The sequence below is a fragment of the Enhydra lutris genome, unplaced genomic scaffold, assembly GCF_002288905.1.
Source record: "Enhydra lutris kenyoni isolate GAN:26980312 unplaced genomic scaffold, ASM228890v2 scaffoldscaffold1, whole genome shotgun sequence".
In the NCBI taxonomy this organism is placed as follows: Eukaryota; Metazoa; Chordata; class Mammalia; order Carnivora; family Mustelidae; genus Enhydra; species Enhydra lutris.
Genome location: NW_019154085.1, coordinates 36,362,399 through 36,377,045, shown reverse-complemented (window position 1 = coordinate 36,377,045; position 14,647 = coordinate 36,362,399). Strand labels below are relative to the sequence as shown.

The window sequence follows — 14,647 nt, the reverse complement described above, 5'->3', positions numbered from 1 at the left end:
TCTAGAAATAGTAAATGGCACACATTTAGGAAACAGGAAGGAGAAGAAGGGAAAGTGATGATGAGGCTGCTAGCACAGGAAAGGGCTTGGGAAGTTATTGTGCAGGAAGAATGAGTGCTGGGGCTCCTGGGTGGCCCAGTCAGTTAAGTGTCTGCCTTTAGTTCAGGTCATGATCCCGGGGTCCTGGGAGTTGAGCTACCTGCTCAATGGGGAGCCTGCTTCTCCCTCTCCTCCATTTTCCTTATCTCTGTCACTATCAAATAAATAAAATTTCTTTATTTATTAAAAAATTTATTTAAAAAATTTTAAAAAAAGACTGTGAAGACAAAATGAAATGGATGAATATTGAATATCTAGCCTTTGCCCATTGTGTTCCTTAGTTTGTTTGTGGTTTTTTTTTTTTTTTTTTTTTGCCTGTAGTATCTGCTTTTTTAAAGACTGGGATAGATGATTTCAGTTCACTTCAAGCCCAGGACAGAATCTGGCAATTTTCCGAGGCACTGAGATGCGGTCTTATGTTGTACAGTCCCTGCCCAGAAAGATGCTTCCTTATTTGCAATATGATTTCTTTTTAACATTTGGAAAAATTAAAACTAAAAGGATTCATACCTTCCAAGTCTCAAGAACTCTTCTCCATATTTAGTTATCTTTGGGGGACTGAGGTGCATAATCATTGACTTACCTAATTAGGCTAGTTTTCTTTTTTTAAGGTTTTTTTATTTAAGGTATGATCCTTTTACATCAAATTTTATTTCCAAATAGATGCAAAAGTGTTCTTGTTCCAAATGGTTAAACTGTGAGCTTAGCCTAGGAAAATAAGACAGAAACTCTCTTTTTGACCATAATTCTAAAACTGATCTGTGACCTGGAGGAAGCCTTAAGCTCTTGGGGGGAGGTGGGGTCTCGGGGGTGTGAGGACATTGAGCTTAACCAAAGAGACTATGCCATAATCAAGAAACACATGAAAAAGGACAGCTCTTGTAGACTTTGTACGGTTGAGCTGATAGATCAACGAGGCAGCTTCTGCCCCTCAGAGCTTCTCAGGAGCACCTAGCTACTCCCTGCTGGTGCCTGTAAGCATGAGTACCCTGAGGTCTTCATTAGGTAGAGCCCTTATCACTAATAAAATACTCCTTTCCGCAGGACCCACATCTGGGAAGCATAATAGAAGGTGAAAACAAGTTAATATCTCCTCCGGCAGGTTTCTCTACAATATGGAAGAAGTTTGAAGAAGCTGCTTATCTTATCAAACATTGGCATGAGAAATCTAGACTCTCAGTCTGTCAAACTAAAGACCTGTATATACTTAGAATGACATGTTTGGTAAACTGCCATGTTTGGTGTTGAGGGAGTTACCGATAGCCTTAATAAAAGGCAGCGTGAACCACGAGCTGGCTCTGGGGGTGGGAATCAGAGTGATGAAGATTAACAAGGTGGGAAAAAATTCGTGATATGACCACATGCTATTACTACCCTCCCTACTCAGAATAGCAGGGAGCGATGCTCCTGGAGAAGGCCGAAATTCCTCCTCCGCCTTCCAGGAGGTGGTACATTTAAACCATGCTAACAACCACACCAAAGTAACATGCAGCAAGTCTTTTGATTTCTAAAGACTTTCAACAGAAGGAAATTCCAAAACTGGATCCCAGCCCTCACTTTGTTATGATGGTAATAATTTTTAAGCATTTTTACTTGAACAACCAAGAATATAAGCATCCTATATCACCACTGGGACTTCCTTCCTTCGCTATGTGAAGTTTATTTGATATATCAGGCATTTCAATTAGTTTCTGTGCTTGAAGCTATCAGCAGGGTCAGGGAGGAAGCCCTTTTCACCTGGAACACCGGGGCTCCCTCTTGGGCCTGGAGGTGCCCCCAGCAAACCTGAAAGAGATAATTTTGGTGTGTTAATATTTTATATGCGGTTAATTTCATTTATGCCTGGTCAGTTTCACTTTGGTAACAGAAGGCCGTTTAATTACCATACATCCAGAACAAATGAAACACATTATCAGTTCTGTGGGAGAAGAAAGTCCAGAACCATGAAGGACTACACTGCCACTAACCATTCAACGTGAAATAAAGCCAGGGGATCCGAGCCAATGAGCAAACTGTACCTGTTTCTCCCTTTTCTCCGGCTGGACCAGGAATTCCATCACGTCCCTGGCTGCCTCTCATACCCATTGGTCCAGGAGGTCCTGGGTATCCTGGAGGTCCTGAGAAAAGAAATGTCATGTGTAGAATTCTGTTAAAGGGGTTCCTTCCCTAGAATGTAGTTATATGATGCTCAAGTCACAGTGACACTTAGAACAGAGTAACACTATCACAAGGATTATCACGTGAGAATGTGTGGGTTGGCAGATCTCTGAGTTAGTTAGGTATAAATACCTAAGCTCACAGTTTTTGCATTTCTGTCCCAGGCCTGGGTCACTGGGAGCAACCCTCTGAGGGGCAGCAGATAGGTGGGTATACAGAGATTTTAGCCTCAGGAGAAAATGTGCCTCCCTCGTGAAGGGGAAATAGACAAAAGTACAAAAATGGAACCTGGAGGGCCTTTGACTCCTGGAGAACCAGGGAAGCCTTTGATGCCTTTTAACCCCAAATCACCATCAGGGCCCGGCTTTCCTGTAAATGAAGAGAGAAGAGAAGGAAATAGAACAGCACGAGATGAACGGTTACAGGGATGGCTGAGGTGGGCAGTTCTTACAGTCACCTGTGCTCACACTGGCCCTCAGGCCTTTGTCCTGCCTCCTGTTTATCCACAGAAGCCCAGCAGAGATATGTCGAATCCCTTTCAAAGGTCTGTCTGCACCCCCCACAAGGACCACTTGGTATCTGATGCATTCCTTTAATCGGGACTTAACAACAAATCCACTGAACCTTTCAGTATTTGAAAAGATCACTTAAATAGTATCTTCAAGGAAGCTGCAACCCGGTAGCTTGGCGGTTGTTTTGAGTAAAACAAAACAAAAACTGAAACTCAAATGATAAGCCACTAAGAAAGCCAATGCTCAACCTGGAAACAGTCCAGAGGGGAAAAAAAAAAAATCTCTGCAGTGTTACAGATTGAATTGTGTTGACCCCCAATTCACATGTTGAGTTCTAACCCCAGGACCTCAGAATATCACTGTATTTGGAGATAGGGTCTTTAAAAAAGCAGTTAAGTTAAAATGAGGTCATTAGGGTGGGCCCTGATCCCATGCGACTGGTGTCCTCACAAGAAGAAGGGATGAGGACAAACACACAGAGAAGACGACCATGTGAAGACTGAGCAGGGAGATGCCCAAAAAAGCCCAGGTGAGAGGCCTTGGAGGAGACCAAAGGTGCTGACACCTTGATGCCTCCAGAGCTGTGAAAACATAAATTTCTGCTATTTAAGCCACCCAGTCTGTGTTGTTATGGAAGCCCTAGAAAACTAATACAAATATCACAAGATTGGACAATGAACTAATATTTTATGTCTTTAGGCTGAGTTCTTGGAGATAGAACTTAAGTTTGGTTCATAGGATCAGGTTTTTTGTTGTTGTTGTTGTGTGTGTGTGTGTGTGTTTGAAGTAGGTTCCACACCCAACATGAGGCTTGAACTCAACCCCCTGGGATCAAGAGTTAGATGTTCTACTAACTGAACCAGCCAGGCGCCCTCTACAGCATCAGGATTTTAGATGTCAGCCCCCATACTGGCTGATTCGTAAAATCTGGGCTCCCCTGATTAATTTACAGTTCCTTTGTGTCTAAGAATTTGAAAATTAAAGTTGAATAAAAGCAACTGTAGTACAAAAACCTAAATAGCTTCCTGTTTATGAAGCTGATTCCAGGAGGTCAGGGCTATGCTCAGTATCATGCTTCTGGCTTTCAGAGTTACAAAGCCCACACTCACCTGGGTGGCCAGGACTCCCGGGATTTCCAGGGGCTCCCTCAGTTCCAGCAGGCCCCAAATGTCCAGGGGTGCCAGGTAGCCCTCTTTCTCCTTTCCTTCCCATGTCACCTGGCAATCCTGGATCTCCCTTAAAGTTAGTCAAACACCTTTAAAATCCTCATATAAGCAGGATATGTGATCAGAACCAAGTATAAATGATGTTTGTTGCATTTATCACTCAGTTACTTAGTTAGTAATGCATATGCCACATCTCCTATGTGCCAGCACCGTAATCGGTGCCAGGAACAGGATGGCAATGGTATTTATGGGAACCAGTGCAAAATACAAGGGAAGCACAGGTAAATTGCAGGGACAGTGATGAGCCATTCCTAGGGGACAGAAACTGGAGGGATAAGCTCATAAGCTGAGAGCTGTAGGCATTCTTAGCGGTGGACAGAGGATAAAAACCCCAAGTTGCCTGAAAATGCAGTGGTATCTTCAATGTCCTTTGCCAACACTGAACGCAGCGACTTTGTTGATAACCCAGATACTCACTCCACCACCAAAATGTAACTACTTCAGTGGCCAGTGTACCTTTGGTCCCGGTGGTCCTGGCCTTGTACCTGCCGAATAACCTGGCTCTCCCTTATCTCCTCGGAGACCGTGAACACCCGGGAGACCCGGTCTTCCGGTTAAACCTGGTAGTCCCAAAGCTCCCCTGTGTCCTTTAGGACCTGAAATTAGGAAAGAAGTCCGGTAAGATAGGGCAACACAGGGATCTTGAAGTGTTCGACTTCTAACTTTGGCACAAACCACCCTTCTCCCAAGAAGCTGGTTTTTCAGAATTACAAGTGTATCGGGGAGTTATAATGGATGATTTTCACATGATATGAATGTTCTGTTCTTGTGCATGTACTAAGGGCACATAGTACATTTGTCTAAACGTACAACTAGTTTTACATCAATTTTCTACCAGATGGAAAACCAAAACAACAAATCATACAGAAAATTTAGAACTGGGAAGCAGCATGAACTTTAAGCTCATAATAGGATCTTATACCTTACCTGGCACCCCCATGTTGCCCATGCTTCCTGGCCCACCATGCGGTCCTGGTTGTCCAGGATTCCCAACGCTGCCTGAATCCCCTCTGGGGCCTTGAGAACAAATAAATGGTCACATGCCCTGCACAGTTCTGGACATAGTAGGTGCTCAACAAATATTTGTTGTTTGCATGCATAAATGAATTCTGAGCAGCCAGGCCAGCTAGTTTAAGTGCTTGTATAGCTGCCTCTTTGCCTCTAGATGAGCAAGGGACAGAGGACCCAGACAAGGTAAAATTAGAGAAAGTTAAATTCTTGGATTTCAAACATCACAGTCATGCTAGGACCAAGGCCAACAGACAAGAGGAGGCTCCTGCCACCACAGAGCAAAACATTTCCAAATGCAATACTGAAATGTGATTGCCCATGTAGTGTATTTTGTCACTGATGTGGTCATAGAGAAGAGGAGGCTATGTTAATTCAGTTAGAAAATTTTCTTTGCAAAATCAGTAGCTTGTTTCAAAAAGAAAGTGGCAGATCTGAAAACCTCTAAATTGCTATCTGATTTTCTTCTCTGATATAGGATATTGTGATAAACTATAGAATGTGTATTTCATAATACATATCAGCATGTATAATACATATCAAAATAACATTTGTAGTACAAAAATGGAACTTTGTGCAAGTTAGTATTTTTCAAGTTGGTACAGGCTGACTATAAACAGCTTCATTTGGGTTTAATTTTGAAGCAAATGTCTGTTGGAACACTATGCGAGCAAAATTCATATTCAACCCAATACGTCAAGAGATACATTTTGGCTACATTTAGATCTGGGAACACTCAGAGACTGAGATTTCTACCAGAGAGTCAGCTATACCTGGTGGACCTGGTGGTCCAGGTGGTCCTTCCGGTCCTTTTAAACCTGGTAACCCTGGAATGCCTCTGTTTCCTTTTTCACCAGGCTTTCCAGCAAATCCTGAAGTTAAAAACCATGTATTAGGAACACAAGTTAGAATTTTATCAGACTTCTCTACATCCTGATTAAACTTGATGAGATGTTAGTGTAATATGGTATAACATATTTGTTTAGAATACGAGCAGATGTGAGCTCTTTTCCAAAAGAGGATTAAATGAGATAATACGTATAAAACATTAGCACAATGCCTGGCCCAACTTAGCTCTTAAATAATACTAGCAATGATAATATGTACACTTTAAACAAACATATTTAAGAATTAATGGCCTAAATATAGCTTCTTTAAAAAATTTTTTTTCTTTTTTAGTAATGACAGAGGACCATTTACTACATTATTCTTGTCCAGACTATCCCCTTCTCAGATCCACTTATTACAATTACCATTTACTAAGTAATTAATACATGGCAAACATTATTTTCTTTTATTTATATTATTTAATCTGCCGCAAATGTCAGTCTTTCCTTGAGCCTTTCTGGGCTGGGTATAAAGATGACAAAGCTGAGACTTTATGAATTCAGCGGACTAATCTAGAGTCACCACCCATTGGTGGTGATGCTGGGATGTGAATCCAGCTCTGCAGGCTGGAAAGCTTGTGAATTTCCTACTTTCCATAAAACATGGTCTGGATCACATTATTCTCTGGCTTAAAAATGTTCCTTGAATCTGTAATATGTACAGGGCAAATTACACACTCCTTCCACTGGCATTTGAAGAACTTACCAATCTGTCTATAGCCTGGCTTGGGGCCTTTTCTCCAGCAGATTTCCTTCCTTGCACTGTTCTTCTGCTTACATCCTTATTCATTCACATAAGGACTGAGTATCGAATTAATAGGTCTTATGCTGAGTACTGGAAATGTAAATCCTGTTCCCTTTCCCCAAGTTTTTAGTGTTTAATTGGGGAGTCAGCCAAGTAAGTAAACAATTACCACCCAGTGTGATATGTTCTGTAATAGAGTTGGGCACAATATGCCATAGGGATGGATTTCAGCAAGAGGGGATAGTGTGTGTGTGTGTGTGTGTGTGTGTGTGTGTGTGTGTGTGTTAAAGAATGAACAGAAGATATTTGGATGGAAAAAACATGAAACAGGACAAGATGCCCAGGCAAGAAACTAGCATATACTAAGGAATGGTGAGGGGGAGGTGATTGGCTATTTTCCTTTGTAATATTTGTTTTTTTCTCTTTATGTCACTTATCACAATCTTAAAAAAAAAACAACATATTATTCAGCACATTCATTTGCTTTGGGTTTGTGGGGCTTGGCAGGTTATAGCTTGAGGGCCAAATCTGGTTTCGTGTTATATGGTTGGAGGGCTAAAAATGGTTTTTGTGTTTTTAAAAGATTGGGAACAAACATACAAACACTAACAGATAAAAAAGAATATGCAATAACGGGGACCATAGGACCCCGGATATTTACTATCTGGCCCTATACATAAGATGTCTACAGACCCATTAATGTCTCTTTCCTCCTTCCCCCCACCAAACTGTACATTTCCTCATGACCAGGTTACTGGTACTACCTCTACTGTGCTCACTTCCATGTCTTCAGCACATAATAACATACTGAGTCTATAGGCGCTAAAAAGTATACTTGTTGAATAAATATGTCATGCCAGTGGCAAGACAGGCAAAAGGCAAGTGATAAAGAAACTTTGTAAACCAATCTGAGTTTATTTTTGCCATACATGGCAAAAAGGAGGGTTTGAGACTTATAATTAAAATGGACTAGTAGCAATTTAAATACAGCAGACCCAAATCGCAGAATTAACATGAAAGTGAAAAGTCATGCATTGTGGCAACATATTATTGTGCAAGGCCCCCAAGACCGAGTTTTCATCCAGGCTTGGGCCACCAGCTGGCTTTGTGACTGTGGGCAGGACATGGAACACCAGCTCTCACTGTCCTCATTTGTCAACTACAGGGATTTTCTTGGACAATTCTTAGCCTCAGAATCAGCCCCAAGTTCTTCCCAAAGAAGAAGACTGTACCTTTGAGGCCTGGTTCTCCTTTGTCCCCCAGCAAAGTGGATATCTGAGAAGGCCCCCGAGGCCCTTTATCTCCTTCTTCCCCCTTGGTTCCTGGGGGCCCTTTCTCACCCTTTGCTCCTGGAATTCCAAAGCTACCTAAAAAACAGAAGTAGCAACATCAGTTCCTTAATTCTTGAAATAGTTCTTAAGGATTCAAAAGTTGACAGTGCTTACCATATAACAAAACAAAAGAGGACAGATAAACCAAAATAAGAAGCCCCATTAAGGCAGTGGCATAAAATGGCAGGGAGAAAATTCAACTCCATTCAAATAAAAAGAATGCAGAAAATAGCAAAATCAAAGACATAGTTCTCTCAGGGAAACTACTTCTCCCTCAAAGGATAAAACAGAACTTATTTTGGTGTTAAATAAGCGAACATTGTTCATGCCTCCTGATCCTGGAAAGATACTCCCTCACTTACCCCTCTGTCCTGGGGCGCCAGGGTTCCCAGGGGGCCCAGGAGGGCCAGTATCTCCTGGATAGCCCATCATCCCCATCATTCCTTTTTCACCTGTAGAAACAAGTTCACACAAAGCAGGTCAGATTGTGCACAATGAGAGAAGCAAAATATTCCATAAAATAGAATAACTTATACTTCTAAAGAGGGTTGAAGGAATGGTTTCTGTAAATAGAAAAATAACTGTATTTGTCTGGGAGACAGGTTAGTACACAGTCTTTATTACATCATGTATGTGGAGGTCATTGGTAGCAAATCACATTTGCAGATGAAAGGAGAATATGTTGAAGTTTTGGATTACTCCCTCCCAATTCTTGACCATTGGCTCTCTGTTATAGTCCCTTATTTTGTTTTCCTCAGAGCAGTTGTCGATCACTGAACTCAGTTGTTTTTTTTTTTTTAAAGGATTTTATTTATTTGACAGAGAGATCACAAGTAGGCAGAGAGGCAGGCAGAGGGGGTGGGGGAGCAGGCTCCCTGCTGAGCAGAGAGCCAGATGTGGGGCTCAATCCCAGGACCCTGAGATCATGATCTGAGCTGAAGGCAGAGACTTAACCCACTGAACCACCCAGGCGCCCCTGAACTTAGTTTTTAAATGCATTTGCTATGGTCTCCCCCACTGTCAGAGGCAGAGTCTTGTCCACCAAGGGCTTGGAACAGTGCTGACACATGGTAGGAGCTTAATAATATAAACGAAAGAATGATTTGCAGATTAAGTTGTTCTTCTGGGTTCTTTCTGGGAAAAGAGAGATAGGTGAGGTTCTTATGCCATGAGGAGAATATGGGCATATTCTTCCCAAATATATAAAATATAAAACTAGTGATGAAATAAAAAGAATGATAAGGGAATACTATGAACAACTGTATGCCAGCAAATTGGACGATTTGGACAAAATGCACAGATTCCTAAAGAGGCACAGATTACCAAAACTGACAGAAGAGGAAATAGAAAATCTGAGTAGACCTATCACAAGAAATTGAATTAGTAATGCAAAGACTTCCTACAAAGAAAAGCCCAGACTCAGATGACTTCACTGGGGAATTCAACCCAATGTCTAAGGAACATCAATTTTTCACTAACTCTTCTAGAAAATACAAAAAAAGGAAATACTTTCCATCTTGTTCTATAAGGTCAGCATTACCCTGATACCAAAATCAGACAGCGATATCACGAGCAAAGAAAAAGACAGACTAGTATTCCTTACAAATGTAGAGGTAAAAATTCTGAAGAAAATACTAGCAAATGTCCTTTCGTGTATAACATATAGAAAGGATTGCATGGCCAATGTTGTCATACCCTGGGTAATTGTGAAATGTGATCATCCCACCACCACCACTGCCCTGTTCTCTGACCTCTTTGCAAATAATTCAGTAGGAAACACTTACACTAACTGAAAGAGGAGTGTAGAGTCAAAAGCCTAGGTCTATGTCCAATTTATACAGCTACCTTAAAAGAAAATATGGAAGAAGATGGAAGAAGAAACATAAAAGCACAAAAAAGGATACCTGGTGGTCCTAAAAATCCTGGATTTCCTGGATATCCTTTTTGACCAGGTGGTCCCATTGCGCCTCGATGACCTGGCATTCCTGGTGGTCCAGGTTCTCCAGGAAAGCCTGACCTATCCAAGCCTGGAATACCTGGGTCTCCCTTTGGCCCTGTTTCACCTCTTCTGCCTGTATATGAATGAATGCATGAATGAATGAATGAACACACAACTGCTTTCCCCACCAACTCCAGAAATACATTTTTTAAAAAAAGATTTTATTTATTTGACAGAGAAAGAAATCACAAGTGGGCAGAGAGGCAGGCAGACAGAGAAGGGGAAGCAGACTCCCTGCTGAGCAGAGAGCCAAATGTAGGGCTCTATCCCAGGACCCTGAGATCATGACCTGAGCCGAAGGCAGAGGCTTAACCCACTGAGCCACCCAGGCATTCCCAGAAATACATTTTTTATGGCTATAAATATGTAGCTGTGTGATCATGGACAAACCACACCTTTATCTGATTGATGGACGTCCCCTTCTGTACAATTTTTAAGATCCCTTCTAGCTTTAACATAGTTTCAGTGATTTGTGCAGTAATAAAAATGTAGACTTTAGATCTATTTTCTAGTCCTTCAGACACATCCTGGGACTGCCCTTTATGACTGTAGCTGGGTCTTTAACCTGCAGAATGCATACACAACCATAGGGGGAGGCGAGCCACTGGATGCTTCTGGAAGTAATAATAGCACTATGACAACCATTAATGTCTTGGCCAAAAATTGGTTTGTGAACATAAAAGCAATGTGACAGCCCATAGGCATTAGCTGAGTTCTAAAGGATTTTTCTCAGTTCACAGATCTGAATGAGAAGAACAAATAAAATAGAGTAAATGTCATATAATCTGGGCCACATAACCTGGAGCATTTAGATTTATTTCATACCTTTATTTTATGTTCCTTGGGAAGCAATTAACTACATATCTATTTATCACTTGATATACCTATGGAGTTAAAGATAAAACATTTTCTGAGAGTTTATATGTATATAAATATATGTGTAAATATAAGTTTCTATGTATCTTCAGTGTTCATACTGTCTTGCATACAAGACACAAACCAATTTTACTCTATTAATTTCAGGTCTCTTACTCTGTAGGTGGTACTCACTGAAACAAATCTGTGACAGAGTTTAGATGGCTAAAATAACATTTCCCACTGAACAGTGTCAGAACTTGTTGCTGGACAGTTCCCATGTTAAGCAGCAAAGCACAGAGCAGGAATCTTCTGTCACCTGTATTCCTAATGACTGGTTTTAAGGCCCTCTTCTTACCTGGTTGCCCTTCCAATCCATTTAATCCTGGAAGTCCTTGGGCTCCCCTGGGACCTTCTGTGCACCTTCCTGGGGGTCCTTTTTCTCCAGGTGGTCCGGGCTTCCCTGGATCCCCTGCAAAATAGAGTCCAGGAATATATTCGACAAAACCCGAGGTCCTAGTACTGCTATCACAATCCTTCTCCTGTAACTTTCCCCCCTAAATTGAACCTATGTTTAATACCACTGGTATATCTTTTATAAAGGACAATTGTTATAAGGGACAGAAGGAAGGAAGGAGAAAGGAAAGAAAAAAAACAAAGGGAGAGCAGCAATGTTGAATGGAAAAATAGACGCTGCAGATTCTATTTGTTAAACTGGAAGTCTGAGAAGTCTTCGTCCTAGAGCACCTTCAACTTGCTGCATTTTAGCAGAGCTCACCATGGAGAAAAGTAATCACACTTGCTATTGTACCTTGGGGTCCACCAACCCCTCCAGTTCCTGGAATTCCAGGGAGACCTGGAGGTCCAGGGAATCCAATTTCTCCATTTTCCCCAGAAATGCCTCTTTCTCCTGGAAAACCTGGTGTTCCTGGCTGTCCAGGCATGGCTAGTCCTGGTTCTCCCTGTGCACAGAACACATGTTAGTTTCACTATGTAACACTTCCAACTCTTTCTGTGTGACTGGTCTTTAGGCCAATGACTTGAGAATAATCCCTTTTGCACAGTTACCACCATTCCACAATTCTTTCCTTTCTCAATTCTAGCTGCTGGTTTTATAAAATTATGCTTGACCATTCTTGAGGCTCTGTAACTGCCACTTTTACAGAAGACTGAAATTGTAAACAGTCCAGATGTCTTTACTTTTGACAGTTTTGATCATAGTGATCCACACTTTTTTAGAGTCCTTCCATTTTAAATACTCTGAACGTTCCTGAAGATTAGGGAAGAAACAGGGAGGCAAACTGTCTTCTAACACTACTTTTCCTTTCTAAAAGCTTCAAAGAAGTGTTAAAAACTATTTAATATCTTCATCATCTACCAATATATAGATAATTCCTACACCCAGAGCTGATTGTGATTGCCCCCATTCATCCCCACACATCCATCTGAGTTTTAAATCTTGAAGACCTTGGCTCCTGGGAGACCTGGTTCTCCGGGTGGCCCGGGCTTCCCCATTTCTCCTGGACAACCCGGTGCTCCTTTTACTCCAGGAAAACCTTGCTCTCCTACAGAGAAAACAATAAATGTTGCAGGAGTAGGCTTAGTAAAAGATTTAAAGCAGTATCTCTGTTATTTTATCCAATGTTTTTATGAGGCAAGTTGCTAGAGATGTTTTTATGGAAGTCTGAATGATGAAAAAGCCAACTGCTACATTGGCAATTAAAAAAAAAATCCATTCCAAATCAGATCCTCAATCGAAAAATGACTTTCTCCATTTTATTGTTTAGGATGACTACAATTTTTTTGCAACAATTTCACTGATTCTGGTTGACTATTTGGGTGACTTTTTCTTTTGGAGTATAATTTACATAAAATGTACAGCCAAATGAATTTTTGCATGTCTATAAATCTATTCAAGCATGACCCAGACAAAGATATAGAGCATATCTGCTGCCCGAGGTAGCCTTTCTCAACATGGGTTGCTCAAGAGAATTACTTCCTACTGCCATTGAATATAATGAATTAACTTCTTTCTTATATATTTGTAGTAGGAGAATTGAGAAAGGAGTCACAAATATCATTTGTTCTATTCCCTAGTTCACAAGAGGAAACCCTCGAGAAGCAACGCTGCATTCAGAGATTCCTTTTGTGCTTCTAGTTTGACCAAATTTTTTTTTTTTTTTTTTTTTTTTTTTAGTTTGACCAATTTTTAATTCACCAGTAGTTTCTGGGATTATTAGGTTCAGCTGGGAAACTTTTGAGTCTGAACTTTCAGGGATTTCTCAGACTACTTCTGGTCCCCATAATTCATAGTCTCCTTACAGAGGGTGAATCCATAGTGTTACAAACAAGGATGCAAACTTTAATGCAGGGTCCAAGAAGGAGGAGGCAAAAATATGGGCCAGGCTGCATTACTTCACAGATCATTGGGAAGACATCCAAGAAACTGGAGACAAAGACATTCTTGAAACTTACATTTTCCATTTCAAATATTCATAAACTGAGATCAATATATCTATATTTGTAAGCACTAATGACATTAATCTAGGAGATCAAGTATCAAAAATGGATTCTATTTTCACAGACACTCTAAATAATATTGAAACAAACATAAAAGGATTATAAAATCTGAAAATCTATGCAACAACCCAGGGATGAAATGGCTAGTATGTCATTCTGGATAAGACTCTGATGTATTTGTTAGCTTATGATTTGAGTTCTCAGCATCTGGATATCTTTGGAGTGATTTCCCTTCGATGAGAAACAGCATTCGTTCCCAAAAGAAAATAACTTCTGTAATTCGTAGGGGAGTGTTTAGGAAAGCCAGTTAATTGTAAATTAATAGTCCTTTTCTAATTATATAAGAAATGTATAAAGTTTAAAAATGCATAAGTGTAAAAAGTGCACACATTTATTAAGAAGTCAAGAAAAAATTCCTCATAATTCCACACTCAAAAAGAATCACTACTACTATTTTGTGTGAATTTCCTTCCAACTTTTTCTACATATTTTAAAAAATTTAATTGAGATGAGATGCACAAATCTGTGTGAATTCTGCCTTTTTATCTAACATCATTGTAAATTTTTTTTCCCTTGTAAGATGGGTGGAAAACATTATTTTAAATATCATATTATGGATCTTTTCAATGTTATTCATGACACGTATCTATATTTTCTAAATACCCACAATAGACCCTATGTTTTAAAATTTGTACATTTACCCTTAGGTCCAGGGGGCCCAGGGAAGCCAATTCCTGGAATTCCTGGTTCACCATCAGGCCCAGGAAGACCCGGATCACATTTTCCTCTGGATCCAGGGATACCTTGAAACACACACACATCCATGTAAGAAACTTCCCCTCATCTTGCCCTTAAACAAAAAGTCTAATTTTCTGTGTCATTCAAGGCCTTTTGGGAAATTAAGAAATAAGTTTAATATAACCCCAACTGTATACTCTTCTTTCCTCTCAATTCTTATCCAAGGACTAATCATTAGCAGCTGCAAATAGTGTTTAAGATAGAATTTAATTCCTATAAAGAAATAGTCTAGATATCTTGAGCTACAGAAGTCTCCCTCCATACATGCAAAGTTAAGTTTTAGATCATATTGACAAAGAAGTTACATTTTCAAATGAAGAAGCTGTGGGAACTAGCTTGATTAACCACAGGCAAACATCACGTACTCCCCCAACCAAAAATCCATGGAGATTGTTCTTCTCTTGAATTCCTTTTAAGTAATTTTACTGTTTTCCCTCCTCCTCCTCCCTCCTCCTCCTTTATCTATCTATCTATCTATCTATCTATCTATCTATCTATCTATCTATCTAT

General features: G+C 40.4%; 1 protein-coding gene across 1 annotated transcript in view; it reads right to left on the bottom strand.

Moving 5' to 3' along the window:
* Window positions 1-14,647, bottom strand: part of LOC111142203 (collagen type IV alpha 3 chain) — a 128,153-nt gene that overhangs the window by 14,691 nt on the left and 98,815 nt on the right. Inside the window, exons 28-41 of the mRNA XM_022495232.1 lie at window positions 14,041-14,142; window positions 12,287-12,384; window positions 11,631-11,781; window positions 11,178-11,291; window positions 9,870-10,037; window positions 8,328-8,417; window positions 7,867-8,001; window positions 5,776-5,874; window positions 4,922-5,011; window positions 4,451-4,590; window positions 3,878-4,004; window positions 2,545-2,625; window positions 2,118-2,216; window positions 1,837-1,884 (exon numbers count right to left, since the gene is read on the bottom strand). Coding sequence (XP_022350940.1) covers window positions 1,837-1,884; window positions 2,118-2,216; window positions 2,545-2,625; window positions 3,878-4,004; window positions 4,451-4,590; window positions 4,922-5,011; window positions 5,776-5,874; window positions 7,867-8,001; window positions 8,328-8,417; window positions 9,870-10,037; window positions 11,178-11,291; window positions 11,631-11,781; window positions 12,287-12,384; window positions 14,041-14,142 — 1,542 coding nt within the window. The remainder of the gene's footprint in view (window positions 1-1,836; window positions 1,885-2,117; window positions 2,217-2,544; window positions 2,626-3,877; window positions 4,005-4,450; window positions 4,591-4,921; window positions 5,012-5,775; window positions 5,875-7,866; window positions 8,002-8,327; window positions 8,418-9,869; window positions 10,038-11,177; window positions 11,292-11,630; window positions 11,782-12,286; window positions 12,385-14,040; window positions 14,143-14,647) is intronic.